At 40.5% G+C, this 16921-nt stretch overlaps 1 protein-coding gene across 1 annotated transcript; it reads left to right on the top strand.

Annotated features, from left to right (window-relative positions):
• Positions 1–1376: 1376 nt before the first annotated feature.
• On the top strand, positions 1377–16921 carry CENPI (centromere protein I). The gene is made up of 20 exons (XM_066559552.1): positions 1377–1575; positions 2236–2373; positions 2715–2833; positions 3895–4002; positions 5094–5142; positions 5461–5507; positions 6167–6256; positions 7746–7874; positions 8125–8289; positions 8526–8646; positions 8853–8941; positions 9249–9366; positions 9466–9530; positions 10037–10122; positions 10568–10703; positions 11466–11590; positions 12650–12698; positions 12857–13090; positions 14957–14998; positions 15804–16921. Exons 1-20 carry the CDS (start codon positions 1377–1379, stop codon positions 15933–15935), a joined length of 2241 nt encoding a protein of 746 aa, XP_066415649.1. The 3' UTR covers positions 15936–16921.

Genomic DNA, 16921 nt, shown 5'->3' with positions numbered 1-16921 from the left:
GGGATGGTGAGGGGCCAGGGCGGCGGCAGGGTCAGTGGCCGTGGCGGTCGGTGCCCAGGGCAGCGGGGGGATCAATGGTCAGTGGGCGTGAGAGGGGCACTCAGTGGCCAGGGCAGCGGGAGGGTCGGCGGCTGTGTGAGGGGGTGGTCAGTGACTTCCCCAGGGCCGGGCAGGCCTCGCCACCTCCGTCCCCTCAGGATGCCCCGGGCGGCCCTGGGGAAGTCGCGGTGGGGGCTGCAGGGGAAGGGGGTGAGGGGTGCTGCTGCCACGCTCCTCGTGTCGGCACCAAAGGACTCGCTGTCAGCCAGGACTGCCCTTCCAGCCGCTCTCTCCTTCACCAAACCTTTCTGGTAGAACTCCTGCGGGCCAAAAGAAAACAAAACATATGTAGAGAAGGTGCTGAGGGAGCTGAGAGAAAGCTGGTGCTGTACTCTTGAGTATGGTCACCGAACTTTGCTGTACAGGAAAGTGACAAACACACCTATAGGGAAATAAGGATGATTGTAACCTCGTAAGGAAGTGAGAGGAGTATGAATAGAAAGTCATTGTGTTTTATTGTGTCAGGAAGATAGGTTCCAGCAATCCAGGGACAGGGGTGCACACTCTACTGAGTTCAGGAGATCGTAGCAAAATTTCCAATTTTATGGGTAAAAGGTTGATCTCTCTGGCATATTGAGGAGAAAAAGCCATTTTTTGTGGGTGTATTTCACCCACAGCTGTGCAGTTTGGCACTGTTGGTAGCTCTTGTGATTTATCTGGAAATTTACCCAAATTTCTTATTTTTTCCAATCTAAGCTGCTTAGTAGGAAGGCTGCAGAATAATCTAATTTTTGTGAAATAGGAAGAAAAGTGTTGTTATGGTCCTCTACAATCTGTACCTAACCTTGCAGAGAATCATGACTTGTTGACTGGGTTGTATTGGTGCACACAATAGAAGTAAGGAAAATAATAATGTACAAAATTAGCTTAGAAGAAAACTTGTTATGTTAACTTTCTGGTTATGTTGATTTTTTTATCAAAATGCTATATAAGATTGTATCAGATAATGTTTAACTTGAAAGGAGTTTGTGTTAATTTTTACTTGGGATTTTTTTCCTTTTTAATGTAAGATGAGAGTTTTGTTACACTGTTATCTTTGAGGATCCTGTCTGATCTTTTGGGGAGCAGTCAGCTCCAAACTATTTCTTTTGAATTTACTCTCATGTTATGCAGGATGCCTCTAAAATCTGCTTGTCAGGAAAATAAACATTTCTTTTCCTTGCAGGGAACTGGCTCTCTGACATTCCTCAGCTGATCTCTTTTCTTACCTAAGGAAGGATTGGCTCTCACGTGACAAATGAGTAAAATTCTCCAGTCTCAGCTGGGAGTCTGAAAAGATGCAACGAAGGAGGAGTTCCAAGACCCCAAAGCAGCCTCTGCACGTTCACCATAAAAGCCAAACCGATCTCTCTGCCTGGCGAAAAGGAGGGAAAATTGACTCTGAAAAAAGTTTGCAGAATAATCAATCTGCTAATGATCAGAACTATGAGAGCCAGGAAGGGTCTCTAGAGCAAGCTTTGAGCTACTTTGAGAAAGGTGAGGAAATTTTTTGGGGTGGCTATCTAGGATTGAGATGATGATAGCTGCATTCTTAATTTAAAAAATGATTTCTGTTTTCCCTCTTTAATGCCTGAGCTATGTATTATTTCTTTAATGTCTTAGAAGTTTTGTGTTCCTACAATGTCAAAAAAAAAAAAAAAGAAATAGCATAGAATGGTTTGGATTGAAAGGACCAAGCTCCCCTGCCATGGGTAGGGACACCCTCCAGTAGATCAAGTTGCTCAGGGCCCCATCCAGCCTGGCCTTGAACACTTTCAAGGATGGGGCAGCCACAGCTTCTCTGGGCAACCTCAGCCAGGGCCTCACCACCCTCACAGTAAAGAATTTTATCCCAATATCCCATCTAAACCTCCTTCAGTTTGAAGCCATTCCCTTTGTCCTGTCACTGCATGCTCTTGTAAGAAGTCTCTCTACATATTTCTTATTATAATATTAATAATTTTAGAATAATTTTACTTCTCTTTTCCCTCTTTAACCCCTGAGCTATGTTATGTTTCTTTAATGTCTTAGAAGTTTTTCTTCTTTGTTACTATGTCAAGAAAAAGGAGTATGTGCAGGGGCAGTCCAGAGAAGCTTTAAGTTAATTTCTGTTCAGAAGTTGTTTCATCCTGTGCTTGTCCTGTTTCTTTTTCCTAGCTCAAGACTGTGTTGCACTGAAGAAGAAGAGTGTTGTGCAGAAACACTTGGATGCTGTGGAAAGCACTGCCCTGAAACAAGGGCTGCCCCCTGAAGGGTTTGAGATACTGCTGAACGTGGTGCTCAGTGGCAGATTTGGTACAGCATTTCTATACTGCTGGTGTATCTTGTGTGAATGTGCCTTCCCCCTCTAATCAAACCTGCTGAGAGAATGTGTTTATGGTACTGTAGCATAAAATTAATTTTTCTGGCATGATTTGGTGTAGTTTCCATTTTCTTTTGTTAAGCTGGAATGAATTATTTGTCATCATTTTGAGGTATAGGTAAGTCCTTACTAAATTCATACACACCATTACTTTGAGCAAGAAAGCTCTAAATAATTTACTCCAGAGGGAATTTTGACTTAAGCTGCAAAACAATATTGAAGAACCTGGTACATGAGCACCATCTTACTTGAAATTGTTTTTTTTTTTTTCCAGCTGATACAGTGAATACTCGTTTATTGAAGAGCCTGATTCCTGCCTCAGTGATACCAGAAAATTCTGTGGTTACAGCTGTGTCTTGGCTCTGTGTTGGCAAATGCTCAGGCAACATCCAGGTAACTTAGTAAGTGTTTACAGTAGTTATTGCTTCTGTACAGGAACCATAAGAACTGGGTATTTTGAGGAATCAAAAATCCTGAGGTTTTTTTGTACAAGGTCTTACACTGACAAGATACTGTCATTTACCAAGACTGGCAGAGATGCCCATTGCTGGAATGGGCAACCAAGAAGCACATTAAGTTTCTGTGGAGATTTGGTTCCTGCTTATCTTGTATCTTTGAACTCCTCAGGAATGGTGTCTCCACCAAGATTTCTGTGGAATACTTCTACTATGAGAGGCATCCTTTAATTTCAGTGAGGTATCCCTCAGGTCATGTGCACCTTGGTTGTGGCAACATGACTTAACATTAGGAAAAGAGTCTTTTTTATGTTCATATGGTCTGCTCAAAGGTTTATGTGGTAGAATCATTTAGATGGGCAAAGATTAAGACACAGAATCCAACCATTAACCTACTGCTGCCAAGCCAACCATGTCCCAAGAGCCACAGCTGCACATCTTTTAAATCCCTTCAGGGATGGTGATTCAGCCACTTCCCTGGCAGTGTGTGCCAGTGCTTGACAACCCTTTCATGATGAAATTTCACCTATTATCCAATCTCAACCTCCTTGGCAGAACTTGTTGCTTGTTTCTTCCTGACCTATCACTTTTGTGCTTGGGAGAAGAGACTGACCCCTGCCTCAATTCAGCCTCTTTTTAGAGAGTTGTAAATAGTGAGAAATCCCCCTGAACCTCCTTTTCTCCAGGCTGAGCCCATGTGTGCCCTGTTTATTGGATTCCCTCCCTCCCAATCACCACTGATACACAGATAGGGTCCCATGGTTCTAGAAACCAAAACCCAGTTGCCAACAGCAGTGATGGGGTCAGTTGTTTACCTGGTGAATCCCTTGGCAGACTTTCTTCATCTGAATCCCCCTGGACTGTTTGTCTGTAGCTCCCTGGTTATCCTTGACAATGGTGTGTATCCTTACTGATCATGTCTCTGGAGCTGGATTCTGATTCCCCTGCCTTGCTTTTGCCCATCACTTAATGTCATGTGGGTTTTTTTCCTGTCTGCAGCTGCTTTTTTTGAAGTGGCTGATCACAGTGTTTGACTTCATTGATCACAAGGAACAGCTTCATGCCCTCTATGGTTTCTTCTTCTTCTTCCTGCAAGATGAGAAGTTGGTAAGGAGAACTGAAGAACATATGGAGCTGATAAAATAAACCTAAATGTTCATTAGTAGTATACATATTAATGCTAGAATTAGTCTGGAGTAGGTGTTGATTAGAGACCATTTTCTGATGGCAGGATTTCTGTTTTTATTTTCTCTTTGCATTGTAAGATTGCTGGGTAATTTAGATCCATAAACAGGCAAGCACTGTAAGATTGCTGTGGTCTGTCTGTTTAACATGTTTCCAAGCATTGCTACGCTGTATTACAAGAGTGTGAACATTTATTCTGTATAAATTCCCAAGAGTAACAGTGGTCTCTGGGATTGTCAGACATCTGCAGGTAAAGTCTCCTGCTCCTGGGCAGAAGCTGACTTGTATACCTGGGCAAAAAGGGAAAAATTTAGAGCAGTGTTTATTTAAGGTGAGAAACTAATTGCTGTTCTACTTAATTAATTTGAAATATAGCTTAAAAGAGTACAAGCATTCAGGCAATTTCTGCCATATGGCAACTGTAAAATCCAGGAATTTCAAAGTGTTTGGATTCAGTGCATAATAAGATAATCTTGGCAGTCATGTTAGGTATGAAATTGTTAATATTCTTTCACTTTAGGATATTTTATAGTTAAAACAAGTTCCCAAAGTTCTGAGTTATATTTCTTGTAATGTTTTTAATGTTTTTAATGTTTTAGATTAACTTCATTTATAATCTTTCAATAAAACTGGATTTAAGGCCTTAATGTTTGAAATAGCTTTTTCAGACATGATGAGTCAGTTGGAAAGTGCAGCAGAGTTGGTTTGTAACTAGTTTAAGACTCTTTACAGCCTCAACTGCAGTTAAAAGTTCTAAAAAAGTATATTGGTTCAAAGGTGCCTTTCATTTTGAAAATGTAATTGCACTTTCACTGCTCACTCTTGTAATTTCTAGACCAAGTTCCAAAAGAAATGATCCAAGTTAATTAAACAGCTTGGTTCCAGTCAGGACTGCTCAGAGTGCAGATGAGGTTTTAAATGAAGTTGCTGTGTGGGGCTGTCTTTGTGCTGGTTTTTGTGTGTCCTGGCTGTGTCTGCAGCAGCAGGAGAGCTCATGGCTGCCCTTTTTGCAGTGCCCCTACGTTTGCCACCTGCTCTACCTGCTGACCAGGAAGGAAAATGGTGAGTCCCATCTGTATGAGCTAAAATACCATTTTATTTCTGATTCTGTTTGCTGGTGCTGCCTTTTCTTCCAATGCAGCTGATACAATGATTAGCCAATATTGTGCTTTTAATGTGAGGAAGAGTGAATGGTAGTTCAGGCAAAACTTGGTGTAACACTTGCTGAATTGGAAGCCTCTCTATTACCCTAGAAATAAGAATTATTGGTTCTGCTTGCTTTGTCATGATTTTATAATAAAAATGTTACTTATGTAACTTTTGCTTAGATGTCTACTATGGTATTTTTAAAATCCTTTATATTCTTAATTGTGTTTGCAGTCAAGCCTTTTCGGATTAGGATGCTGCTTGACCTCCAAGCAAAAATGGTGAGTTTATTTCAGATGTTGTACAGTTTGGACTGTGGTTAATAATACACTTTGTAAGACTGATGTTCTTACACAGTGGAGAGGAATGACTGGACTTGGAACTGTAGGTTTTAGTCTTTGTGGCATCAGAGTTTCTTTTGCATGTGCATCCCTAATTTTCATGTGTGTTTTGTGAGCACATGCAGTGATATATGCAGAGATCAATGTGACCATGTATGGTAAGATCTCTGAAGCAAGGGGCAGCTTCATTTATCTGTTAGTCTTTAATTTCCTATTCATCTTCCTTTTTCAAGTGGTACCAAAAATGTCTGAAAAATGTAAGATTGTAGAGGTCTTGCTCCTTTTTGTAAAAGAAAAAAAACATAGCTATAATAACATGTTTTTTACACAGCAGAAGATTATTTTTTATAACTTTGTTAAATTCCTTTCTATCAGTTATGACTACAGAAAGGTCTTCAGTCCTCTTGTTATTGTTATTTAATTGACCCAGTTTCTGTTGTTTCTGTCAGCTTCAGTTGTTTATGATTATTTGATCTTGTGTAGCTCTGGGAATTTAACTTTTACTGATCACTGGGGATTTTTGCTTCTAAAATACAGCATTCAGTTTCTATATTAAAACATACCTCATGTATTCTCCCTCTTGTTCTGTTATTTAACAGGGAATGCAGTCTCATCTGCAAGCTCTGCTATCACTTTACAAACTTTTCTGCCCAGAACAGGTGACCATAACCCTACCTGGGAAAATGAAGGTAAGGAATTAGATTTAGTCAATTCAAAACCAGGATTTACTACAGTATTTGTATGGAGATTTCTATTTAAGCTATAGCAGATTTACTGGTGAAGATTAATTCCATTTTCTCTTTTCACTGAGTAAAATCAGGTTTAGATGAGGATTCTTTGCCTTGTGTTTTGTTTCCTTTTCATCATAATGAGATGATTTGGTAAGGAATGACATCTACCTTTATTCTATGAGGATTACTTTAATCCTTTTGCTGTTCCTGCTGGGTTTCTTCATTATTATTATTTCACACAATATTATGTTCTGAAGGAAACAAACTGTCTAATTTGTCAAGGTATTGTTCTAATTGCTGCCATTCTCAAGTACAAATGGCAATGGAAGTCAGTAAGTAGCTCTGCACTTGGAAAGTCTGTGTCATAGGAGAGAGAAAAAAGCAGATAAAAAATGTAGGAAATGGATTTGTCAGAGCTGCAAGGAACAGCAAAAAATAATTCCCCTTTTAGAGAGGCCTGTGTGCTCAGCCCTTTGACCAAGTAAAAACATGTAGCAGAACCAGATATAGAAGAGAAAACAGCATCTGGGGAGACCTAAATTGTGCAACAAAATTTTATTTCAGTGGGATAGACTTAAAAATTTGAGATTTTTGTTGGTTTTTTAGAACAGACATTTAATTTATATGCAGACAAATTGAGTTTCAATAAAATCTATTTCAATCTGCTTGTGTATTTGTATTGTTCTCTAAATTTTTACTTTGCATTTTGCTGCACAGTCATCTGTGGAAAATTGGTTGGAGATTTTGAAAATTGAAAATCAGTTGGAAAATTTACATTTTTAGCATGCACATTTGCATTTTTTAGAAGTGCAGTAAATTCCTAGCAACTAGATCCCAAATATTTCTACAACTGTCCTTATGAACACAGTGTTGTGTACTAAAAGCTTGATTAGCTATGTCCAAGCCAATCTGAATACTTTTGTGATGGTTTGGCACTTGAATTTAAAGACTGATTGGCACTGAAATGTCAAAAAAAATTCTGCAGAAAAGGTGTTAGCTTTTCCAATTGGCTGTAGTAATATCTACATTAATTTGAGTATTTGGTTATTCATGGCATTGTTCTGTTATGTGGGTGTCACTGATGCTGAATTCAGGAAATTTTTCTATCAACTGAGCATACTTTGGTCATGTTTAATTTTAAGGTATACTTGAGATTTAATCTATGAGTTGATGATTGGTTTGAATTAAGAGTATAAGATAGAAGTGTTGGAGATCCCTTCTGAAATGGGGGACGTTGTTTCCAAAGGAAATAAAAGCCCAACTGTTGAATTGTAGACCAAAGGTGATGAAACTGAGGGATGATGAGAGTTCTGTGCTGGGAAAATCTGTCAAGTAGAGCCAAGTGTCTCTACATGACTGTGGTGATGTTTATCAGAATAGAAAGTGATCTTTCTATTGCTTTGTCTTGGCTTAACTTCTTGCATGGATGTCTGATTTCTGTTTCCAGACTTACTTCAAGAACTCAGAGGGCCCATGGAAAGCAGCAATCACTGCAGTAAGGCAGAGAAACCAAGGAACCTCTCCCCTGTCCCAAGCAGTGTTTTTAGGCACATCTCAACCTCAGTCACGAAAAAGGGTATGTTATGGGCCTGAGGCACACCCTGCAAGGTGCCAAGTAGTGCTTTTCATGAGGAATATTGGCAAATAATGAGAGTCTGGCTTTATTTCAGCACTGGAAAGTGGGGAGTAACTATAGAGAAATGCAACAATCAATTGTAATGAAAGCCTGGATACCTTTTTTGGAAAACTGGGTCTTTCTGGGAACACTGCTCACGAGTGCAGCCAATTGCATTGGAAACTGAGTCATTTGTGTTTCCTTTCTACAGAAATGGAATGCCCAGTTGGTTATACCTGCAAGCAGTGCAAACACAAATCATTTAGGAGAGGGCAGAGAAAAGAACTGGTTTTATTTGTACAGTCCGAACGAGTCTTTTCCAGTGGAGCAGCTGCAGACCTTCCCTCAGCTCCTACAGAATATCCACCGTCTAGAGGTGAGTTTCAGGAAGTTCTTGGTGAATATTTTGGGAGATTTAAAGGATGGCCTTCTATGCCCTATTTATATGTGAGTAATGTGTGGGCTACCTAATTCTAACAGAGCTTCTAGTCCTAACTGAGGAGATTGGATGAGTCCTGTGAATGGTCTTGTGGTGATAAAAAGATTGGACATGAGGTTCTCTGGCAGTTTATTGATGTAAATACTGAATAATTCTTTATTTTTTTCTTGCAGTTTCCTTCCCAGATGGGTTCAGTACTGACAAACCCCTTATTGCTTCACTACATGAATTGTGTGAAAGATGAATCTATTTACCTGAGGCTCTACTATTGGATGGGCCAGAGGCTCCAGGAAGGTAAGAACTTCAGTATTATCTTGTGAGGTAGGGAGCTAAGGGATGTCTGAGGCTTTTCACTTTTCAGTAATGGTTCTTTGCTATTCAGATTTACAGTGATAACCATAGAGTGTTATAACAGCTACTGGAGGAGAGCTGAATTTGGTTTCTCATTGTGCTTGTTCTTGCTGTGCTCGTATTCAAGTACAGTATTCTCTCCTGTTCAGAATGCACCTGGTGTGTGGTTGATAACCCATATGAAGAAGAATTCAAGAGCTTCCTGGAAACTGCCTACAAGGCAGAATGTTTCTTGCAGGTGAGTGAGTTTTGTGGAAGCCAAGGCTTTCACAAAGTCTTCCCTTAAAGAGCTTCTGGCACTTACCTGTTTCCTGTAGTATTTCTGAGACAGTGACTCAAGTGATAAAAATACCTGTACCTATGGCAAGTCAATATTCTGGAAATGGCCTTGTTTTCTGCAGGAAGAATAATCTAAGAATGATAATTTGAATATCCTGGCAAATATGGCAGGAAGGAGCTGTGAGCCTCTTGCTTTCTCCAGAGTGATGTGAGCATGGCAAGCTGCAGTCAGTTGACTTTTTGAATGCTTTTCTTCTGCTTTTCAGGAGGGATTTTCTGCCTGTGAAGAGTTCCTGTATAAGACCCTTCCTCTCTGGGATGGCGTCTGCTGCCGCTCAGAAATCCTGAAGCTCGTGAGTTGGATCCCCCTCAGCAGTTTCTCTGGTATGTGCCTCAGATTCTTTGGGTGATCTTGGACAGTGGGGATATCTCAGGGCATAGAATTTGTGCACTGATATCATACTGCTTTCTCATTTTTTTCAGACATTAAGCCATATCTCTTTGATCCCCTGGCACAGCTCTTTTTCACATCATCTATTTACTTTAAGGTAATTCAAGTGAACACAATGGCTGTTTAGTTCTAGTTGATACTGCTATCTGTACTTTTGTTAGGGGTAGCAGTCTGAGGGACTCTATAGGAAACATCTTTTTGAGAGGTCTCTGCCCAAACAGGATAAAATATATTTACAGTTTAACTTCTTTAGGAAATAGGTGCTTTAAGATAGTTTCCTTTTTTTGACTGGAATTAAGCTGGGGCACTGGAGATAAAAAGAACTGATAGCACACAACACAATAGTTCATTTGTTTTATTGCAGTTTTAACTACTTGTTTAAGCAGTTTTATTGCAGTTTTTTCAGTACTTGAAGTTCACATTCTCCAGGAAAAGCTATATACAACACATACATTCAATTCTAGGGGCCATGCAACTATGTCACTGCTCCTGAGAAACTCCTGCTACCTTTCCTTGGATATACAATTTCTCAAGGCATTCTTTGTTTGGAATTATTCTCTTGCATAAATTGTCATCAACCTGATTTCTTTTTGCCTATTGCAGTGCAGTGTTCTTGAGAGCCTGAAGGAGCTGTTGCAGAACTGGTTAAATTGCAATGTGATTCAAATGGATTTTGAGATTTCTTCTGTGTAAGATGTTTGACAGATTTCTTCTGTTTTCTTCTGTTTGTCTTTAAAGAATGTGAGCCGTGTTCTGTGCATTGCTCAACAGTGTACTTAGATCTATATTCTAGCCCTAACACCCAGCCTAAAGACCAACCAGAAGGTTAATAATGCAGTTATGATTCTGCTATGTTGTAAGCCACCTTGTCAGGCCTGTTCTTTGTCTTTCTTTAGAAGTATTTCTGCTGACACTGGAAATTGAAGTGTCCAGAATTCAAAATCCTCATAACACTGACAGCTGGGTGTTCATAATGGTGCTGATAACAATGTCTTACTGCCTGTATTGAAGAACAAGTATCTGTTGTTGAGTATTTGATGGGGCAAAAGCATAAATTTCAATTTTGTTTTACCATTTTCCATGTTGCTGTTTGCAAAGAAGTATCTGTAATTCTGTGCCATGTCTTTGCTGTAGGAACACCACCCTGTGTGGGCTAGTGAACGTGGTGGCTGAGCTGGTTCACTTTGTGGGATGGATCTCTACTGTTGCACTGCGTTTGGAGAACAATTCCACCTTCTTGCTCTACTTCATTCTGGATTTCTATGGCACTGTGTGTATCCCAATCATTTTGTCTTTCTTTTCAAGTACTCCTAAGGCTGTTTGCATTTTTAAGCTAGAGTATAAAAACATCTTCCTCATTCTAGTTTACAGAACTTTGTGATTAAATGCCAGAATATTCCACATACTTGGTGGTATGTGGAATATTCTGCAGCAGAAAGCTGCTTTTGTTGCATCCACAGGCAGAAGCAAATATGCTGCTAGAAAGTGATTGCTCTTAATTCAGAGGTGAACTGAGGAAGGAGAATTAACAGTAGGCCATAACCTGCTTTTTTAATGCTGACTTTAAGGAAAAGAACAGTGATCAGTTCAATTTCAAACAACATATCTTGTTTTTTTTTTTGTTAAATGTTTCCTTAAAAATGTGGGGTTTTTTTCCTAGTTTGTACTGTAGGCAAACTGAGCAGCATCAAATAGCCTTAGGTATTCTCCAGCTTCCTCATGTCCTCTCTGTAGTTGTGCTTATTGTGAGCTCCAGCCATGCTGTAACAACAGCAACAGTTCCTACAATTCAGGTTGGGAATAGCTGAAAAAACAATGACAATTCTGGGATCTATTTGTAACTGAATTTGTCCACTAAAAATGCACAAAACTGATGGGTAACAACACTTGTGTAAGACACCCTGGCCTTCCTTTCTGGGTGATCTGGCTGGAATTCAGTGTCATGCTCTCTGTTGCTCTGACTCCCTTGGCAGTTTGTAATAATCATTGCTTTGGCAGTAATAATCAGCCTGCATGTGTTTCATTCCTGCAGGTGTGTGACATGTACCTGAAGTACAACCTACCTTTGCTGATAATGCCTCCTGCTGGGGTTTTCTACCCAGCACTGCTCAGCATGGATTCTGTCAACTTGAATCAGCTCTGCTACATTATGTACAGGTACTGCAACAGGGGTGGGCTGCAGGGACTCCTCATCTTCTTTCAGTCTTTTGGAAATGAAATGACTTTGTTGTTAAAACCTGGAATCTACTTCTTGCTGTGCAAGGTAAAGGAAAAAATTCCACTTGTGTCCAGCTTTCATGATAAAGGATTTTACAGCTGTAGTTCTTTTTTTTATTTTCAAGTCTGTTATCCAAGATAGCAGGACTCTGACCTCTTTCCTGGTATTATTTCCATATCTTTGATATGTGAAGGAAGAAGTTCCCCAGTCAGCCAGCTGGTATTAATGGTAGTACCTATACAACTTCTCACTCCTCTTCTTTGGCTACTACACTTGAGTTTTTCCTTACAAGTTCTGCCATGTGCCCATGTGCTGAGTAGGAAGCACTTCTTCCACCTCCAAACTCCAGGAGTTTGGGACTGCCTCACGCTGCTGGCAAGGCCAAAGACAGCACTGTTTGTTGCTCTGCAGGATCCACCACCAAGGCTGCACTTCTTGGCCTTGTTAGTTCCAGTGGCTGCATCTGAGGAGAAGAGTGGCCAATAGCTGACAGCTGGTGCAGGGCTCTCCATGTGGCTTTTTCTCTTAAGCAATCTGCAGGGTAATTAACATGACAGGAAGGTCTCTAGGAAATAAGAAGAGCTAGTGCTTATTATATAGAACAACTGTCAACTTGCATTACTTCCAGTGGCTTCTGTTTCTTTGCTTAGTGAATGAAAGTCTCCCTTCTTAAAAACACACTGCATTTCTCTGCTGATTTAAAGGCTGGATCTCCATTCTTGTGTGTTGCATTTATGAAGGTGACTGTCCCAGGCAGGCTGGTCATGTGTGAATCATTTAAGAGACTAATATTATTAGGTATGTCCCTACTCTTCCAAGTGATAAAGTCCCTTTGAATCCTTTTTCATGTCTCTCTCTTTCACCAATAAAGTTTGATGATCTTTCTCATGGTGGAAGTAAGTTTTCTTGATACATTCCTCCAGTTTTTTTCAACACAGGCATGTAGTAAAAATTTACAGGCCCCTAACTTTCTCTTTATTTTGGCTTTTTTTTTTCAGGTATCGAACCAACTTAGTGGCTGCAAAAGAAAATGAGCTGAGTAAAAAGGTATTGTGGACACATCTATTATGTGCTAGAGCAGACTTTAGCAAGGATCTGGGTTGAGTGGAGGGGAGGTGTACTAATGGCCATCTTTTAAGGACTGGAGGGAGCACACAGCTGCTTTGAGGATGTTATTTATTGATTTTTTTTTTCCCCCCCCTCAGAAAATCCTGCAGTTCAAGTTCAGTAGCCAGACATACCAAGAGTACAACCAGTACATAATAGCTATGGTGGGCTGTCTGTGGACATCCAGTGCATTCAAGAAGGATATTCATCCTCAAGGCCTTTGTATGGATGATAAACTGCTGAGTAAAACTGCAGTGAAGGAATTAAAATCCAGCTTTAACATTGTCTATCATCCAGCCATGATGGGCTACTCTGTTCAATTCCTGCAGCAGGTAATGGTGTAGGCCAAGATTTGGATCTTTCATGGCACCACATGTTCTGTCTTGACTGTTTCTGTTGAACAGTGTCTCTGTGTCCTGGCTGAGTGGTAGAGGCAACTGAGCTTTCAAAAGCTGCTGTGGCATTCTGTGTTTGTTAGATTATTGGCACAATTTGAAGAGCCTTTCTTTGTGTGGTATGAGAGCAGTTGAATGTATGAATGTAGCAGTTTTGGATGTGAATTTGTACTCATGATAGTTTTGAGATAGACCTAAAATAGCTAATTAATGAAATAAATGGCACTTCAGTAAAAGCTTACCAAAGGTGCATTCTGCCCCACAAAATAGGCAGTGTGATCTAAATATTTAAACTCTAGAAAGTCAAGGAATGCATGGTTAAATTATATACAGCTGTTCATGCTAGAATTTGTTAGCAGTCCTTTCTGGCTCTTGAGTGGTAGCTAAAAAGCTAAAAAGTGGTAGCTTTTTTGGCTTACTAAAACAGAAATACAAGCAGCTGCTTCAAGTACAGAGGTAAGATAACATGGAGCTGTCTTGCATTGTCTGGTGAGTTCTGCCAGGAGTTCCCTTGAACTGTGGGTGCCCCCATGTGTTCAGTGCAGCTGCTGAAGAGTGGAGAGAGCAGTTTGCCAGAGCTGTTACTGTCCCAAGATGTGTGTGCTGCTCCAAGAAGCCAGGTTCTGTAGGCTGTCCAAGGGCTGCACAGAGATGCCAGTTTGTTGTGAGAAACTCTGGCAGGCTCGAGCAAGTGTAGGTGTGACTCCTGGAATGCAGCAAGGGCCACCTGAGAAGTTGAAGCAAAGATTGTGTTTAGGAACACTTGAGAAATTAGCCTTTGTTATGTGCTCAGTGTCCTGAATCAAGCTAGTTTGTGTCTTACTGCTCATTAAACTCAGCTTTTGTCTTTGCTCAAGGAAACTATTTTGATTTTGTTGGACCAAGGAAAGAAGTTGTATATATCTCATATCTTTTGTCCACATAATTTTTGTTCTGAGGCTTCCTAGAATCATGGAATAACCTGCAATGGAAGGGGCCCACAGAAATCATAAAGTCCAACTCCTGCCTCTGCAGAGGACAGCCTAAGAATCCCACCCTGTGCCTGGGAGTGTTTCCCAGACACTTCTTGCATTCTGTCTGACTTGGTGCTGTCACCACTTCCCTGGGGAGCCCATTCCAGTGCCCAATCACCCTCAGTGGGAAGAACATTTTCCTGATATCCAACCTAAACTTTCCCTGACACAGGTTCCTAATTTTTCTTTATAAGTTTTGCACATTAAAAAAAAAACTCAGAATATAAACTCACAACCATAACACAAAACCAAAAAACACCCAACCTCAAAATCCCTTAAAAAACCCCCAAAACCTTCTGGTGGGGAATTCTCGCATTCTCCTCCTACTGTAGAACTAGAAGAAATTTTGCTTAGCAGCTATGACAAATGTGTTTTGAGGCAGGAGGAAATAATGTTGAGCTGCAGGGACACCAGAGGGCACTGCTCTGCAGCACTGGGGGAACAAACACTGATTTCAGTGTCACTTCTCTCCTCTTGCTCATTCTTGTTAATTTATGGTGTTTAGAAAGGGAGACTTTTACACTGTAGGGAGACAATGGTAAAGATACCTGTGAATATTTCCTGTTGCTGTCCTGTAATGCTGCAGCACAGGTCAAGAGGGTCCAGATGTTTCTTTGCCACTTATGCCCAGGGTATGATGCTGGAAGCTCCCTCTGAAGCAGGATTAAAAAATCTCTGAATTTCATTGCATGTCTGCATTTCCTGATTTAGGAGAGGCCTTAGCAAAGACCCACCAACCCTGGACATACTTTTTATCTGACTTGATATTGTTTTATTTCCTTTCCTTAAGATTTGTCCTGATGATACCACCTTCAACTTCAAATTAATTAAGGTAAGATTTCTTGTTTTAGTAAATAAAGCAGGCAAATTTCAGCAGCTGTGTTGAAGAGGATGAGGTTATAATATTCACCAAACTCACCAATGCTCTAGAAAAATTTTGGAAGGGGAAAAATTCCAGCTGTAGTCTGTGATTCAGTCTCTTAACAGGGCCAAACAAGAGGACATCAACACCTGAAAAGTTAAGTATCTGTGGCTAGTGATTTGAGATTTTATGTATTTCCTTCATGAGTCAGTGCAGTGTCAGGACAGGGCTGTTTATTGCTCTCTGCAGGCTCCAGAAAAAGTTACATTCTTGATGCACCTAAAGTTCATTGATAATTCAAATTCTGCTTCATATTGTATTTCTGAGACAGATGTGTAGCTTTGTAACAGCTTTGAACAGGAATCCTCCACTGAGCAAATACTGTGGCAGTTGGTTTCCTTTCCTATGCCACAGAGTACTTCAAACCTGATCTGGAGGAATCACCACTAGTGATGGAAGGAAGGCTTTAATAGCCATGTTCATTGAGTTCCTGACATATTCCCTCTTGATCCAATAGACTTTTCTTTTTCTAGAAGTGGGATTTATAAAAACTTTTAGTATTAAAGAAAGATCATGATTCAGTCTAAGAATGTGTGCTGTGTAATTGTGGGCATTTTGGACCAGCAGATGACCCTGTACCCCGTGGATATTTACAGATGTCACCCAACATGTGGATGTTGTCCCACAGGAAGGCAGAGTTTGCAGACCTTTCCAAATTGGCTTAAGAATGGTAAAGCTTTGTTCTGCACATCTGACTCTTCTTTCTGGTTTACAGGGGAAGAAGTGGGACTGGTATCTGGAATATCTCTACGCCCAGGGTTTGAAAGGGCTGAAGGTCTTCATTGAGAGCAGCATCAGTCGGGTTTCCCAGGCTGCGCGCAGCCAGGCAGGGAATGTGGAAGCGTGACCTGGGGCTCACTGCAGTTCTTCTGTCATCTGGAGCAGACTTGCAGACTCTAAAGGACTCTGTCACTAATTCTTCCTTTCTCAGAGGAGAGAAACGGAGCATTGACTCTTATCTGCACTTTTGTACTGACATCTCTCTTATGAAAGTGAAGACACAGATGTTGAGGCTGGCTTGGTTCACTAACACTGAACCCCCTCTTGTCCCTGCTAAACTTCTCTGGTCTGAAGCTATGTGACATCCACCTTTTTCACCCTGGTGTGTCTCTGTTGGAGTATCTGTTCTGATTGAGAAACAAAACAAAATTTCCATCTCAAAACTGCAGTGAGCAGTGGTGCTTCATTTATAAGTAATGTTGACCCGTGACCTGCTTTGCCTTCCTCAGCAGCAGGTAATGAGAAACATCTTCATCAGCCTTTCAGGGATGCTGTGGATGTCTTGGATTGGAGCAATGTGAGCTTCCCAATCCCCTATTGTACTCTGTATGACTTTGAACAGACTGACCAAACTGACCTTCCTGAAATTTATTTTCATTTTGAGGCTTAAGGAACAGTTTTTATGCTAACTCTGGTTCTAATGATGTTCTAGTACAGCTGGAAAGTACACTGACCTGGAGTTCAGTTGATGATTTATTGCACAGTGTTGACACCAGCTCACCATTTTCTGTATTGATAAGTGCAAATGTAACTTTCCCTTTGTGTGTTTTTAGCTTGGTAGGTGTTGTATATTATTTGAGTACATATGTATAATATATATTCTGTAAAATATTTCTAATGTGTCATTTTGAAAAAACTCTTTTGCAAAATGTATCTTCTCCTGTCATTTCAAGTCTGAGTAGAAGCTGAACTGAGGTTTCCAAAATCTGAATGAACTTTATTTTTCTGCTGTGAAACAGAGTTGTAACCACTTGACAGTTGGGTTAGATGATAGTGAATTTTGCATTGTGAATCTGTGCTTTGATTCAGTAAAGGAATCAGTCTTGAGAGCGA

The sequence above is a fragment of the Molothrus aeneus genome, chromosome 14 (assembly GCF_037042795.1).
Source record: "Molothrus aeneus isolate 106 chromosome 14, BPBGC_Maene_1.0, whole genome shotgun sequence".
In the NCBI taxonomy this organism is placed as follows: domain Eukaryota; kingdom Metazoa; phylum Chordata; class Aves; order Passeriformes; family Icteridae; genus Molothrus; species Molothrus aeneus.
This window is presented reverse-complemented; position numbering and strand designations above follow the sequence as displayed.